This window comes from Phascolarctos cinereus, unplaced genomic scaffold (assembly GCF_003287225.1).
Source record: "Phascolarctos cinereus isolate Bilbo 61053 unplaced genomic scaffold, phaCin_HiC Scaffold_9;HRSCAF=440, whole genome shotgun sequence".
In the NCBI taxonomy this organism is placed as follows: Eukaryota; Metazoa; Chordata; class Mammalia; order Diprotodontia; family Phascolarctidae; genus Phascolarctos; species Phascolarctos cinereus.
The window spans coordinates 17404983-17421591 of record NW_027556402.1 but is presented as its reverse complement, the minus strand read 5'-3'; the positions used below and the strand labels follow the sequence as shown (position 1 = coordinate 17421591).

Below are 16609 nucleotides of genomic sequence, written 5' to 3'. Positions count from 1 at the left end.
TCTCCCTGAGTGCCTCTGTTCTGTCTGTGCCGTACAGCTTTGGTACACGTCTGTGCCAAGCCCTTCCACTAGTTTCAGTTGTAGTTGCTCTGAGGTCACCACTTGGGTTTGAGTCTGCCTCTGGCACTTACTTTGCTCGAGTCAGCCTCTTGGACTCAGTTTCCTTACCTGTAAAATGAGAGAATTGAACTGTATAGCCTCTGAGGTCCCTTCCAGCTGTAGTGTCTGCGACCCTGTGAAACTCGTGGTATTGTTTAATCCATACCTCTGTATCCTTTCCACAAGGGAAAAAGGGGTCTTTTATCAGATACTTCGCTCAAATTTAGGTGAATGTGTTTACAACAGGTCCCTGATTTGCTAGATTGGTAACCTTTTTATAAAAGGGAATAAGCCTGGTGTGATCAATTTTGATGAAACCATGCTTGCTCTTTATAATCAACACTTCCTTTTCCTTTCCTCATTAATCATCTCTGTAATGATCAGTTTTCTAATTTTCTGAGGAAACAAAGTCAAGTTCACTTGCTTATAATTTGCTTCTATTCCTTTCTGAAAATCAGTACATTTCCCCCTTTTCAGTTCTGTGACACCTCTTCAGTCCCTCTGATAATACTGACAATGACTTAGCCATATCTGCCTGTTGTGCATCCAAGGATGTAGTTCATTTGAGCCACATGACTTGAAATCATGCAGATAAGTCAGTAAACATAAATTGCCTGCTACATGTCAGGAACTGTGCTGAACACTGGGGATACAGATACAAAAAAGACAGTTCCTCCCCTCAAAGAGCTTACTGAGGGAAGACAACATATGAAATGAAGCTGAAAATGTAAGGAGAGGGGGAAGTAAACCTGCCGCCGTGGGGGGGTGATCAAAGAAGTCTAAGACAAATGTGGGAGTGTGAATGAGATGTCTAAGATAGCTTGATATATAATTTATTAAGTGCTTAATATGTGCCCGGTACTGTATGAAGAAAACTAGCAAGACAGTTCCTGCCCTCAGGGAGCTTGTCTGTGAATAGAGAAAGACAGCACGTAAAGGCAAAGTGGGAAGAGTGAGGGAGTCATGTGAATGGCATGGAAGCCTGATTCACATTAAGAGAAGGTGAAAGCTCTTCTCTTAGAGGCAGAGGACCCAGGAAGGGAATTGGAGGCTGTGGTGAAGCGTAGATGGAATGATGCTTGTATTGCCAATAGAGACGGCTGGAGAAGAGGTCAGGGAGTCAGGGAAGACGTAGGTGTTCTCTTACGTTTCCTCACATAGCCTTATCCTGTTGGCCATTGTTGTTCAGTTCTTTCATTTTCTTTAAGTTGAGCAGCTATCTTGTTAATCATTTTCACATTGACCCCTAGCAGCAATTCTATACATTCTTTGAATCTATTCAGTCTCCATTTAAATTTTTTTAAAATGAAAACCCTATAGTTCTAGTCAGTCTCAGCTTCATCTGACCTTTGACACTCCTATCATTCTTGTTTAGGATCTTAAATCCAATCTGTTTTCTGCCTGTACTTCTGTCTCCTATACATATCTTTTAAAAAACATAAGTTGGTGGTGAGGTCTTTGAGCATATACAGGATGTCCCAGATGTTTTAGTGCAGATTTAAGCTTTAATAGCTTATCAGTCTCACAGCTTATTTTTTCATTGCTTTGGAAATTTCCTTGGAACTATTTGAAATCTGTCTTCTCTAAATCTAGGGCATGTGTCAGGTGGCTGAGGTTTCCTTTCCTCCTCTGTCAGAGATACAAGGAGGAAGTAGTTCTCTCCCGCCAACCCAGAAACCAGTTATTCCCTGTTAAACTGAAATCATATTGATGATGGGATGTCTCCATATTGTTTCCTCTATTTTTGAAGCATAAAATTATGACTAAATGAGTCAAAAAAAGTTATTAATTGTTATGCTGTCAGAAGAAGGAGAGCTAGGGCCAGATATCATAATGGTTGACCATATCATTACTCTGTTATGCCCATGGGCCAGGCTTGTACAAGGTCTGTTTCCCTACTTCCTCATGTGTAGTACAGCGTGTTTCTCTTCATTCTCTTCACTCACGAACATACAGTGTGTTTGTGTAGCTACACATACGCGGTGCAAGAGTACATGGCAGCTTTCCTCCAACCCTATAGAGAATGTGATCTTTTCTGAGATGGGAAATAAGGTGACCTAATTGAATCAGCATTGTTTGGATCCATCGAAATTTATTCTCACTCTTTTCGAGCTTTGTACAAATCTTGATGTATTATTTTCAGCATTATAGTAGTGTTACTGCGTTTCTTCTCTTTGTTACATGGTGGAAGTTTGGAGTCCTCATGCTATAAAACTGCTTCTATCATTCTGCATGAATACACATGCCTGCACACATACATACCTTTATATAAGCCACAATTTGCTTCTCTCTTGGCTTGGTCCTAGAGTAATATCTTCTTGGATGTTTGAGAGTTTTATTGAACTAAACGTGTCCTTGAACTTAATGTCCTTGGACTGTGGTGATGTTTCTGTGATTTAGTTTCTCCTTTGAGTCCATTTATTCTCTGCTCTCGTTTGTGTGTAAGATTGGTAGATCTAATGTCCAGAGCTACTTAACTTCCAGCTGTGATTGACTCTCATCTCTCATTCATATTTGCATTTCTTCTTCCTTCTCTACTGTGATCCCCACCCCCCGTAATTATTTACCAACCAGTTCAAGCCCCTTTTTGTCCTTTTGTAAATTATTTTTCTCTCAAACTCTGCCTTGTTCTTTTGTTGCTCTTTGGGTTTGAGAGGTTTGGCTATTTTAGATTATTTCGATTACACTTCAGTTTAACAGTAAAGGCCAGGTAATGTGCTAGGTGCTAGGGACACAAAGGAAAAATTGAAAACTGCCTTGGCTTTCGGTAGCTACTGGATGATGGATTTCAATAGATCTACACTGGAATACATTTGTTCATTGTGTGCCCATCTGATGACGAGTAGAAGCCAAAATGTAGCAGTGGTGCGTACAAAAGTACTTTAATAAATTGTATTGAGAATTCTCTTGCGCTCCATCTGTCAAGCTACTAAATTATTATATAGTTTTAGACTTTGGTGAACATATATTTTTGGCATACGTATACATACATGTATAATTCTTAGTAGCAATCTTTTTTTTTCCTTCAAGTTTGCTTCAAAAGCCTAGCTATGGAATTTCACAAAGGCCACTTAAGTTTTTGACCATTTAAATGAAACCTATAAATTTTTATTTAGTATTGGTGGGAAGCAGTGGGTTTCAGTGGAAAGAACAGTGGAGTAGAATCAGAGGACCTAAGTTCAAATCCTGGTATTGCCTGTGTATGTAACTTTGAGTGAGGCATTTCGCCTCAGTTTCCTTGCCTGTAAAATTAGGGGTTGGGTGAGATGATCTCTAAAGGCCCCTTTCAGTTCTAAGCCTATGATCCTAATCCAAGATTGGAGAAGACAAAGGAGTGAGTATAAATATATATGTTTCTAATTTAGCATCTCAATGGAAAATTTTTTTTTTAATTTTTTTAAACAGACTGAAAGCAATCATGATACAGCACTTACACTGGCCTGTGCTGGTGGACATGAGGAACTGGTACAAACACTGCTTGAGAGAGGAGCTAGTATTGAACACCGTGACAAAAAAGGTAGGAACTATTTTTGTTCTGGAAATTGTTTTTAATAGGGGAAGAGTGCTCTGTCTCATATGCCTTTAAGTCATAGTGCCTAGCTATAATAATGAGTTTTAATTCTCCTGGAATGTTCTGACAGTAAATGTTTTTCAGGTTTTACTCCACTCATCTTAGCTGCTACAGCTGGACATGTGGGTGTTGTTGAAATATTGCTGGACAATGGTGCAGACATTGAAGCCCAGTCTGAGAGAACTAAGGACACACCGCTATCATTGGCTTGTTCTGGTGGAAGGCAAGAGGTAGGGCTTCATTCTCCTGAATATTTTCCCTTCCAACTTTGTTGGATGAGTCTACTTTTTAGAATTTTTAAAACTTTGGCCATCTTAACAGGGTTTGAAGTAGAGGGAATGTTTCTACCATGTTAGCCAGGAAAAACAAAACAAAAACTTTGTCAGAAGAGTGAGTGCTATCCATAATTCTGTAGCCTCATCTTCAGGAAAATAGTAAGCTAGCTGCTCTCATGTATCGGTGGTCCATCAGAATAGGACCTGAGTTACTTTTGTCATGCCAAAGTTTGCTTGACCATTGGTTTTTTATAAGTATTTTCCTGTTTCTGCGAATTCTTTCCCACTTAGGCTCAGGAATCTTTTGAGGTATTTGTAGTAAGCACTGGGAAAAGGCAAACTAAAAGAATTAAGAGTATATTCTCAGTGTTTCACCTCTTTTTTGATGTAAGCACTAGTTTACAAAGTTTCTTTTCCACAACAACCCTGTATCATAAGTAGTGCAAAAATTATAGCCCCATTTTATGGAAGAGGAAAGTGAAGGACCAAATTCTAGGGAATCTTACCTAGGTTTTCTGAAGAAATAACATAGAAAACCATAAATACATACTAGTAGCTAGGAGAATTAGGAAAGGCTTCCCTTTGAAGCAAGTTAGGAATGATAAGATACGAAAGTGAAGGGGGAGTGAGGACCATCTGTGCAAAAACACCAAAGTGGATAATTGAGTGCTGAGTTGGAGGAGCAGCACAGAGGCCACATTGGCCCTGGAGCATATCTCACCTTTGCCACTTGTCCAGCTGCTTGATAGCTGTCCCACCCAGCCTTTCATGTTTCTGCTGGTCTGTAAACAAACCATTTCACCATGGCCATGCAGGCTTAGAAGTGAAAAGTGTGTCGCTCTTCAGGTCTTTCCAGATGAATGCTTCCCACTATGTTGAGCAGTTCCAGGTTAATTAACAGTTACTTCTGCTAAAATGTGGGACTCAAAACTGGTCCGACTATGTGAGACACGTCCCCAGACACATAAGCTATTGAGAAGGACCTTTGGGCGCGCTCTGTTTCTGTTACTGCATATTAAGATGACCCCCCTTTTTGACACTGTTGATTCACCTTGAGCCTGGTAGTGCCGTGGAAAGCACGGTGGCCCTACATCCCGAGAATCTAGATTCATATGCTACCTCTGACACAACCGTGGTGGCCTTGATGTCCCTTGAAGGCATCTAGATCTAGGATCCTGTGAAATTCCCATTGACACAAATTGCTGGACAAGTAACAGTTGGGTGAGCTTTTGTGTTACTTCAGTTACGGCCTGTCTGTGTGCTGTTTCTGAGATTTAGTTTAGTTAAGTTGTACCTTTCTTTTGTTCATTTGGACAGTCTGTACTGATCTTCTTAATGATCAGAACTGGCCTGTATCTACTTCTGGGACCTTAATAAACAATTACAAGGGGAAAATGACCAGCATTTTCTTAATATTTTAATACCTTAGAAGAAGAAATAAAACCTAGTAATGTCTAGGAGTTAAGATCTGATCAGGACTTGTTTCACATGCTTCTCTAGCTTGTCTTTTATATGCTTGCTCTAGCACTAGACCCCGCATAGTCAAATGCTGTCTGTGTCTAGATGTTTCTAAGAGGCAATTATTGAAGTTTCAAAGTTGACTGTTCCCTGCTGTTTGAGCTCCATCTTATTATGGCCTTTAAGGCATCCTGTATGTTAAACCTTTAAAATTCACTAAAAGGAAGGTGCTTTATTATTACATTGCATGGGACGATGTAGTATTTTGGGAGTTGCTAATAAAAATAATGATTTATAATTCAGCTATTATACCTTAAAATAAAGTTATTAGTGTAATAAATCTCTTCCAGTGCACCTGAAGAAATAGCAGTGTAATTTTAAACATAGTGATAGATGAACCCCATGGCAGAGTGTTGTGTGCAAAATTAACTCTGTATCTTACTAAAATTTACAGCTTTTTTGTCTTTATTGAAATGACATTTGTTGTGGGAAATAGCCTGTTTAAAGTATTAAAGCAAATAGTAATTAGGGCTAATTTCCTTCCTTTAAAAGCAGAGTCAATAGGAAAAAATTTAAGTTTCGAAAGAGACTATTCAAAATAATAGACATTCATGTGAAATCTTATGTAGATAAATGGGTAATCTTAAGTTCTTGATATTTTAGTCAGTTAAAAAGTTTATCTTTTCCCATTTTATTTTAGAGCCCCTGAGTCCTTATAAGCAGAGGGTGTGTGTGTGTGTGTGTGTGTGTGTGTGTGTGTGTGTGTGTGTGTGTGTCTAAGTGTACATTTAGTTTATTTTTGGAAAAGAGCATCTCACTGGAATGAGACAGAGCTACTCAAATGCACTATCACCTTTAAATTACTTTGAAATGCTTGATTGTATGGTCATTTAAAATCTGAACCTCCCAAGCCTACTCCAATGTGATGACTACTGTTTCTTTAGGATAATTCATTTGGTTACAAAGGGTAATTGTGGCCAAAATCTAGAAATCATTGTAAAGGATGAGGAAGTATGGGGTTGAGACACTTCAGAACCCTGGAGCACCAGAGGTATTTGGTTGCTGCTGCCTTTGAGGACAGCCTGCAGACTGTTGGATCGTGGTGTAGGACAGGAGTATGATGATGGTTATTTTTGCAAGGATGGACTAGCAAAGAGACTGGATCAGGGAGTGCATTGGTATAAAGAACTGTCCCCACATCCAGGAGACACCTTCTCTGCAAGGTCCATCAGCACTGGGGTTAAAGGATTCACCCTAGTTGGCACAGCCAGGATGTCAGAGGTGGAATTAAGGGGGCCCATAAAAGATATTTTTCTTGACTTTTGATGATGTAATCAAAAGGACTTTAAACAGAAGAGGACGAGAAAGAAAGACATACATATGTTTGTAAAACTGGATACCAATATTATCGAGAATAGTGGTGAAATATATATAAAGGATAGCAGTAGAGACATCCAGAAGTCCAAAAAAAGAGTCAGCATGGTTGTCTATAGACTGTAGTATCTGTCCACAAATGTAAGATATGTGGGCAATAAATGAGGTAAGCCAGAAATCTTAATTCAAAGGGATGCATTTATCCTTGAGACAGGGTAGGGAGAGAAGGTCCTTGTTCCAAAGGAACAGGATATATAGAGGGGTGAAGGTGTGGTGGACTATGACTAGGTCGTAGTGTTGTATGTTATAAGGGAGTCCAGGGCCCAGAGAGGGAACAACGCGGGGAGAATATTTTGGTAAAGATCAAAGGAAGCTGTAATAGCATCAGTGTTGTCGTTAGAGAATACTACAGAACGATTCAGACAGAAAGATGAAGCATCAGTAAAGGAGGTTAACAAGCATTTTTAAGAGTTTGCTTTATGTCCTAAGTGCTGGGATGCAAAAAAGGGCGCATCTTTTTATCTAATACCTAATCTAATAGAGGATGAAAACGTATAAACAGCCACGTACAAAAAAGGTGCGTGCAGGATAGCTCAGAGATCATCGGCTAGGGAAGACACTGGCTTAAGGAGAACCAAGAAGGGAAGCTTGGCAGTTATTGGGAGATGGGAGGGAAAACATTTCAGGCCAGGGGTAGAGCCGCTACAGATGTCCAGAGTCAGGCGGTGGGTGAGGAACAGCAAGGAGGACAGTGTCACCATATAATGCAGTATGTGGCGTAGGGAGTAAAGAAGACTGGAAACATAGTAATGGGCCAAGTTAGGAAGGGCTTTTAAATCTCAGCAGAGGATTTGAGAGTAATAGGGAAGTACTAGTGTTTATTAAAAAAAAGGGAGGGTGACATGCGTCTTGAGGAAGATCACTTGTACCGCTAAGTGGAGGATGGATGGAGTGGAAAGACTTGAGGCAAGGAGATCAATTGGCTGTTGCAGTGGTCCAGGCGTGAATTGATGAGGGCCTGCTCCAAGTTGGTAGTGTCTTAAGAGCACTGATCAGACAGGTCAGAGGGTAAGCAGGAGAATGAAGTGTCCTGAAAATCTCAAGAAAAGAGCGTATCAAAGAGAAGAGGGGGTATGGTCAGTGTCAAAGACTGCAGAGAGATCAAGAAGGCTAAGGATTGAGGAAGGGCCATTAGATTTGGCAGTGAAGAGATCATGTGTAACTTTGAAGAGAGCAGTATCAGTTGAATGGAGGGAGAAGTTTAAAACCGGGGTACAGAGAATTGAGGAGAGAGTGACAGGAAAGGAAGTCTAGGCACCTTGTAGACAGTCTTGGCAAGGAATTTTATACACAGAAGGGAGAATAGACCAATTTCAGCTGAGGGTTTTTTGAGGATGGGGCAGCATGAGCGTATTTATAGGAAATAAGGAAGCAGATAGAGAATTGAGGTGACATTTGGAGGAATCTTCTAAAGGGGATGGATTGGAAAGGGATTCCTCCTTGCAGGGAGACAGGCCACCTTTTTGTGGAATGAAGAAGGGAATAATTGCAGAAGGCCTTTGAGTGATATGACATGAGAAAGAGGGAGCTCTTGGTAAATGGCCTTCCTTCCTGCCTGCCTGCCTTCCTCCCTTCCTTCCTTTTTCATTAAATGTGAAGTAAGGTTCTCAGCATTTAGGAAGCAGCGAGCCTGTGGAAGTTTGAGGATATATGAAAGTTTCCAAAGGCTGCTGTGCTAAGTGAGATTAATCAGGTGTCAAAATATCCTCTTGCCACCTTCAGAGTCCGGATGAGATTATGTAATACATTTGTAGAGGACTCATTCTGCATACTTCTGATTTTTTTTTTATCTTCATTCATCAACACATGAATAGGAATGAAGGCAGCAATTGGTGGGAGTAATCTAAGATTCAGCTTGGCAGGGAAAGATGAGCAGTAGAATTGGGCTAAGGACTCAAGAGAAGAGGGAATTGTAGAGTTCAGCTGGTTCTCTAGTTAGGCAAGGAATGGAGAGTATGGCCAGTGTAGGAGCAATGGCCTGGCAACGTATTGCAGGTCATAGGATAAAGAGCAGGGTCAGAGTTTGTAGGATGCAGAAGGAAAGATGGAATGACAGCAGATGAGGAGGAGGTAAAGGACTTTTACAGTTCATGAAGGTGGAAGCGGATATAGAGGAATAGGATATGGGAAATGAGTCTGTTGAGGACCTGGGCAGTTAAGGTATTTGAGAGACTTTTGATATGAATGTTGAAGTCTTCCCTGAGGCCAGGAGAGAAGCATAAAAAACAGGCCACAGCCTGGCACGAAGGCGTAATCAGGCAGTGATGAGACAAGTTATTCAGGCATTATTTGTTAGACTTTTCTTTGAAAAAAGCCAGAGCAGCTTTGATGTCATTGCGGCTATATTGCCAAAAAAAAAAAAAGGTGCAAAAATAAAATCAAGAAAATTATATTTCAGTTGCCTTCAGAATTCATCAGTTTCATCTCTGAGGGTGGACAGAAAGTAAAAATAAAAAATAAAATGAGAAAATTATGCTACAATTTGCACTCAGATTTCATTAGTTCTTTCTCTGGAGGTGGACATCATTTTCCATCATGCGTTCTTTGGCATTGTCTTGGATCGCTATAGTGATAAGATTTTTCTTTCACAGCTTTCACAACTGATCATCATTACAACATTGCTGTTACAGTCCACAATGATCTTCGGGTCTTTCTCACTTCACTTTGCATCAGTTCATATGCGTCTTGGCGTGTTTTTTCTACAACCATTTCCCATACATTTCTTATAGCACAATAATATTCCGTCACAGTCCTATGCCACAGCTTGTTCAGCCATTCCCCTGTTGATAAGTATCCGTTCAATTTCCAGTTCTTTGCCACCACAAAAAGAGCTGCTGTAAATATTTTGCGCATACAGGTCCTTTTACTTTTCTTTGCTGTATTTGGGTTACTCACCTAGTAGTGGTATTGCTGGGTCAAAGGGTATGCACAGTTTTATAGCCTTTTAGGCATAGTTCCAAATTGTTGGATCAGTTCATCACCTATTTTTCCCCTTTCACTTCAGCATTCGTCATTTCTGATAGGTGTGAGGTGGTAATTCAGGGTTGTTTTAATTTCCCTTCACGAGGGATCTAGAGCATTTTTCATATGACCACAGATAACTTTGATTTCTTCTTCTGAAAATTGCATCTTCATATCCTTTGACCATTTATCAGTTGGGAAATGGCTCTTTTATAAATTTGACTAAGGTTTCTACATATTTGACAAATGAGGTCTTTATTAGAGAAATTTGCTGTGAAATTTTTTAGGAAAATGTGGTCTTCCTGATTATCTCTTTCAGTTACATGTATTTTTGCTTTTGCTTTGTCTGAGATCATGATGTCTACCCCTGCCCTCTTCACTTTAGCTGAAGCATAATAGACTGCCCCAGCTTTTCATTTCAGCTTTGTGTGTGTCGTTCTGTTTCAAGGGTGCCTCTTGAACACAGCATATTGTTGGATTCTAGTTTCCAATCCATTCTGCTCTCCACTTCCCCTTCTATGAGTTAGTTCATCCTAATGTTCACTGTGTATTTCCCTCCATCCCATTATCTTTTGTTTCATTCTCCCGTCTCCTCCTCAAAAGTCTGTCATGCTTCTGACCACTGCCTTCCCCCCCCAATTTGCGCTCCTCTTTATGCCAGCCCTACCCCCCTAACCCTTCTCCCTCTCTTTCTATCTCCCTTTTGGGTAAAATAGATACCCACCTGAGTAGTATGTATGTATGTGTATGTGTGTGTGTGTGTGTGTGTGTGTGTGTGTGTGTGTGTGTGTGTGCGTGTGTGTGTGTGTGTGTTCTTCCCTCTTTGAACCAGTACCATTGAGAGACATTCAGGCATTGCTTGACACCCCTTCAACTCAGTCTTCCATTTTCACCTCCGTTGTAAAAGCTCTTCCATTTGTACCTTTGTTATGTAAGAAAATTTTCTCCATTCTACCTCTCCCTACCCCTTTCTCCTGCTGCATCCCTCTGTGTCCTTCTGACTTCGCTAATAATACTAAAATTCTTAGGAGTTACATGCATCACCTTTGCCTATGGAATATAAACAGTTTAACTCCTTTGAGACCCTTGTGATTATTCCTTCATGTTTACTTTTCTGTTCTTCTCTTGAATCTTCTGTTTGAATGTCAGATGTTCTCTTTAGCTCTGTTCTTTTCATCATGAATTCTTGAAAGTCCTCTATTTCATTAAGTGTCCATTTTTCTGTCTGAAGTGTTTATACTCGGTTTTAATGGATAGGTTATTTTTGGTTGTGATCCTAGCTTCTTTGCCCTCCAGAATATCATATTCTAAGCCTTATGTTTCTTTTACATGGAAGCCACTGTCTCTCTCATTTCTTTTCCCATTTTTCCCACTCTTCCAGGAATTCTTGTTTGGCTTGGGTGCATTTTTCTTTGAGGGTTTGTTTGCAGCTATTTTCTGAGCATATATCTCTACCACTGGAGTAGATTTTTCTGATGAGGTTCTTTTTTTGTTGTTTGTTCATTTTTCTAGCCTATTGCCTGACATATTAAATTTGGGCTCTGCTCCCCTGGGGGTGGGGAGGCACTGTACCAAGCTTTAGGCTTTTTTGTGCTGCTATTTTCAGAGCTAGTTCTGGGGTGTACAAGTTTTTTGGTGCTTCCAAAATAATGTGATCCTGAGAGAGATGTGGTCACTGCTGTCCTGGTCTGAGCTCTGGTCCTTACCCAGGAAGGGCCCCTGCTCCCTGTAGTCACAAGTGCTAACAGTCCCTTGTGGCTGATCACAGACGTTTCTCCACCCTAGAACCACTTATGGGCAATAGAATTGCCAGTCGGTGCCAGCACAGGATCCTCTAATCTTTCTCTGACCAGTTCTGTGACCCCCTTCCTGTCTCTGGGCAGAGAGCTCCCGAAACTCTTGCTGCTTTTGCTGTTGCTGCTGCTGCCGCCTCCCAAGCCCACCACAGAGGCTGCTCTCTGGGGCTCTACATCCTGTGTTGCAGACCTTTCCTGTGGACTTCCTATATTGTCTGAGACTGGAGAAGTGTCTCCCTCTTCCTTTCATTGGCCCTACCAGTTCAAAATTAGATTTTAGGTGGTACTTTAAAGTTATTTGTGGGGGAAATGGAGAGAGAGTTAAGTCGGTCTGGGACTGTGCTTGGCTATCTTAGCTGTGTTCCTGGTTTACTATTTTTTAAGTATGTTAACCTCAGTCGACTGGAACTGAAATGAGTTATTATATTTAACCTGAAATTCGTATCTTTTTAGTGTAGTATTCATTTTTATTATTTTTAGTTATAATATGTATTGTTCTTTTGGTTCTCCTTTCTTCTTTTCATATTCATTCATGGAAATCTTCCCATGTCTCTCTCAATTCTTCATTTCATCTTTGGAGCCCAGTAATATTCCATTGCATTCATATGATTCTAAGGTATTAAGCGTCTGGCTCAGTGTCACAAATATTTTGTGTCAGGAAAACGACTTAGCCCATGTCTTCCCAGCTTGGATGATTGTTTCCCATTCACTGAACCACATTTCTTCTATTTATGCTCTATGAAGACAAAAAATGAACGTATCAAAATGTGCTAAAAAGAAAAAAAAACCATTGTTTTTCCTATGATGTTTCTAGGTGGTGGAGCTGCTTTTAGCTCGAGGGGCAAATAAAGAACACAGGAATGTTTCTGACTACACGCCTCTGAGCCTAGCTGCTTCTGGGGGTTATGTGAACATCATCAAAATATTATTAAATGCGGGAGCAGAGATCAATTCCCGGTAAGATTTATTCTTTTTTTTTTTTCTCTTATTCCTGTGACCTCTTTTCTAACTTAGTTCCTAGAACTTATCTCAGGTTTGAAACGGGAAGTGTACAAAGAGGCAGCTCTGAGGCCCAGTGGGGAGAGTGCTGCTAGACCTGGAGCCAGAAGACATGAGCTCGAATCTGGCCTCAGACCCTTAAGGAGCTCGATGTGTGTCCCTGGGCGTGGCACTCAACATCTCTCTGCCTTCAGTTTCCTTGTTTGTAAAATGGTTTGAACAGTAATAGTGCTGGCCTTCCGTGGTTTTATGGGGATGAATTGTTAAATTTTGATAGAAATAAAGCATGGTAAATTTTTTTTATCATGTTAAAATCAAGAAAACGTAGGCTCAGGGAATTGAAAACTTGGACTTAGATTCTGCCTTAGCACTTGGGCCCTCCAAACTAAATTTAACTCACTGACTCTGTTTCAGGCCCTTTTCACCTCTCTGCTAGACTACTGTTCTCCTTATCGCAAGCCTGTCCCCAATCCAGTTCTTCCTCCCCGTAGTTGTGGAGTTGATATACCAAAAAGGTGTTGACCATGTCTTGACCCTACTCAGCAAAGCTCCCTTTGGCTTCTAGAATACCTTGTAAACTCTTGTTAGCTCTTAAAGCCTCGTACAAACTCAGTCTAGCCTCATCTTTTATTTGTGGCCTCTTTATGCATTTCTGTCCTTTCCCCTTTTCTCATATCTGAGAGTTCTGAAATCTGCTTATCCAGCCCTAACCACTTTGCTGACCTCTACTCTCATACCTCCAGCTGCCTCTTGGACTTCTTGAACTGGTTAGATCATTGACAGAACACATTCTTCCCCCAACCCTTTCTTCTTCTACCTTTGCCTGTTGTATTTGTATCATCCTTTCAGTCCTCTCTCTTTTACCCTTCATTTCCAGTCTGTTGCCGTGTCCTGTTGATCTTTTAACCTTTGTGATATCACTTGATTACGCCCCCTTCTCTCCTTTGACATTGCAGTTCCACTGGTACAGGCCTCATCTCCTCAGGCGAAGTCTCTGAGCCTCAGTTCTCTTCCCATTCCACCCATCTGCTACTCAGCTCTCCAAGGCCTTTCCCAACAGTATAGGTCTGACTGTGTCACCTACCTGCTCAGTCACCCCCAGTGATTTCCCATTACCTCCAGGATGAAACATAAAACCCTCTGTTTGGCATTCAGAACCTGGCCCCTTCTACTATCTTTCCAGTCTTTTTGGCACCTTTCTCCTTTACCTCTCTCAGTACTCTGTCATCTAGTGACACAGTTGCCTTTGCTGTTTCTCACAGAAGACACTTCTGACTCAACATTTTCTCCACCTTTCCCCCATGCCTGGAATTCTCTCCTTCCTCATCTTTGTCCTCTGCCTTTCCTGGCTTCCTTCAGGTGACACCTAAAGCCTTCCCTTCTGCAAGATGTATTTCCTGATCTGATTCCATGCTAGTGCCTTCCTTCATTTGGTTATCTCCACCTTATCCTGGCTCTGTCTTTGTTGTACATAGTTGTTTGTATGTCATCACCCCAGTTAGAATGTGACTCTTAGCACACGATAGATGCTTCGTGAATGTCTCAGTGACTGACTGTGTGCATATACCCCAAAGAAGTCTAGATCTAAGATATACCCTTCGTACTCTGACGTAGTCACTAGACCTGCTCTCGTTTGTAAGTTTGTCTCTTTGGTGAGCACATGGCTCCCTGAGAGCAGGCATTGTCTTTTGCCTTTCTGGGCTTCCCCAGCGCTTAGCACAGTGTCAGGCACACAGTTGGCACCTTAATAAATTTGTTAACAGATTGAATAACACTCTTAAGAATCTAGCTAGACTAGCCTCTTTATGTTCGTAAGCAAATATTAGTAAATAATAAATACTAACATATTTAGTCCTAGCTTATGTTTAAAATATGTGTTTTTCCCGTTTCAGAACTGGTAGCAAATTGGGCATTTCTCCTTTGATGTTGGCAGCTATGAATGGTCATACAGCTGCTGTTAAACTTCTTTTGGACATGGGTTCTGACATTAATGCTCAAATAGAGACTAATCGTAATACAGCCCTTACCTTAGCATGCTTCCAAGGAAGAACCGAAGTGGTCAGTCTTCTCCTGGACAGAAAAGCCAATGTTGAACATAGAGCAAAGGTAAGAAAAATTGTCTGTGTGCTGTTCTGGGGTTGTTTTCAGGCGATTCATTTTTATACATCACGTGACAATGCTATTCTTTGTAGTTAAGAATGGTATCTTCATTTTTTTTTTTTCAGGTTTTATCCGAAAATAGTCGCCCTCAAATGTCAAAGTTTCATGCATATTTTAATAACTGACTTTAACAGGAAGTAATGTGATAATGGGTCAATCAGAAAATATTTACTATCTTGTTTGTGGTTATTTCTAAAATAAGTTATATAGTTACATATTTTGGTTTCCCTTTATTTCTAGACTGGCTTAACACCACTAATGGAAGCTGCTTCTGGTGGCTATGCAGAGGTAGGCAGAGTCCTTCTAGATAAAGGTGCTGACGTTAATGCCCCTCCAGTGCCCTCCTCAAGAGATACCGCTTTAACCATAGCAGCAGATAAAGGGCATTACAAGTTCTGTGAACTGCTCATTAGCAGGTAAGGTATGACTGCTCTTCAGATTGGAGAATGTGAGCACAGCAGTGCCTGGAACATGGGTTGTTCTCAGCACATTGGCATGAATCAAACCCGTCCTTTTTTCTGTTACTGTTTTTTGAGGCTGTTCCGTAGTAGCATTGGTACATCCTGTCTAGTTTTTATTTCTTAACTACTTGATAAATATGTTTCTTCAGGACTCTGTTGTGGATGCTGCCCACTCCCATTAGATCACTATACAAACATCGATTCCTCAAGTGAAATGCTTATCTTCACGTCTGTCCTTTCTTGTAATTGTATTTGAGTAATCATCAGTTTGATTCTCTGGGATCAGCTGAAATGCAAGATCTCATCGTTGCTCCTGGTTTATCATTTAAAGTTAATTTGGGCTTGCAGCAGAGGTGATGGCACTGTTTTAAAGGGTCAGAAATGGGTAATTGGTCTCAGTCAGCTTGGAGACAGTATTCTGTTTTTACAATGCCTGGTTCATAGTTGGTGCTTATGAAGCACTTGTTGACAGATTGATGCAGTTTTACTGGAATTTAATTCTGTATTATGTCTCCTAAAGGTCAGACTTGAACTTTCGTTTAGGTTTTTATCCTATTTTTGATTGAACATTGGATATTGTCCTGCCTAAGGAGTAGAATTCAATAACAAATAGTTACTCATTTCATTCTTTTCACCTGTGGTGAGACTCAACTACTGTTAAAAATTCCCGTGTGTAAACTTATGTGTTGTTTTTTGTTTTTGTTTTTTCAAAGAACAGATAGCAATATAAAGTTATGTGAAATTTGAAGACTAAAGTCACCTTTTTTATCTGGGTATCTAGCATGTTAGTACAAAGGGCACAGTATTAGATATTAAAATATTCATAATTTTCACTCAGGCATAATTTTCTATATATAATTTCCTTAAGTCTTGATGGGGATTATATAGGAAGGTTAGGACTTAAAAAAAAAAAACAAATCAAACTCATTTTTTTTAAACTGCTGAGGTTTCTATGTCTTTGAATTTTTTTTCTTAAGACGTGATTAAAAACAAAATGACATTTAGAAAAGTATGTGTATTTTCCAGATAGGTTTTAAATATGTTTTTCTTGCACTAATACTTTCAATGGCTACTAATTTTTTAATTTCATAGAAATGATGTTATTTTCACTTAATATATAATTTATTTTTCTAGGGGAGCTCATATTGATGTTCGCAATAAGAAGGGGAATACTCCCTTGTGGCTGGCAGCCAATGGTGGGCATCTTGATGTTGTCCAGTTACTGGTACAAGCAGGGGCAGATGTGGATGCAGCTGATAATCGAAAGATAACTCCTCTTATGGCAGCATTTAGAAAGGTAATATGCAAGGCTTGTAGCTTTCTTTGGGAAATGCTGTTGACATGCTAACCTTTAAAGACTTTTATGATTTAGCTATTGATAATAAGTAAACAAAT

General features: G+C 40.2%; 1 protein-coding gene across 1 annotated transcript in view; it reads left to right on the top strand.

Annotated features, from left to right (window-relative positions):
• The window catches only part of ANKRD17 (ankyrin repeat domain 17), a 150348-nt gene that overhangs the window by 102910 nt on the left and 30829 nt on the right, over nt 1–16609 (top strand). The window contains 6 exon segments of the mRNA XM_020988492.2: nt 3505–3616; nt 3755–3900; nt 12409–12551; nt 14486–14699; nt 14994–15169; nt 16349–16511. Of these exon segments, the coding sequence (XP_020844151.1) occupies nt 3505–3616; nt 3755–3900; nt 12409–12551; nt 14486–14699; nt 14994–15169; nt 16349–16511 (954 nt within the window).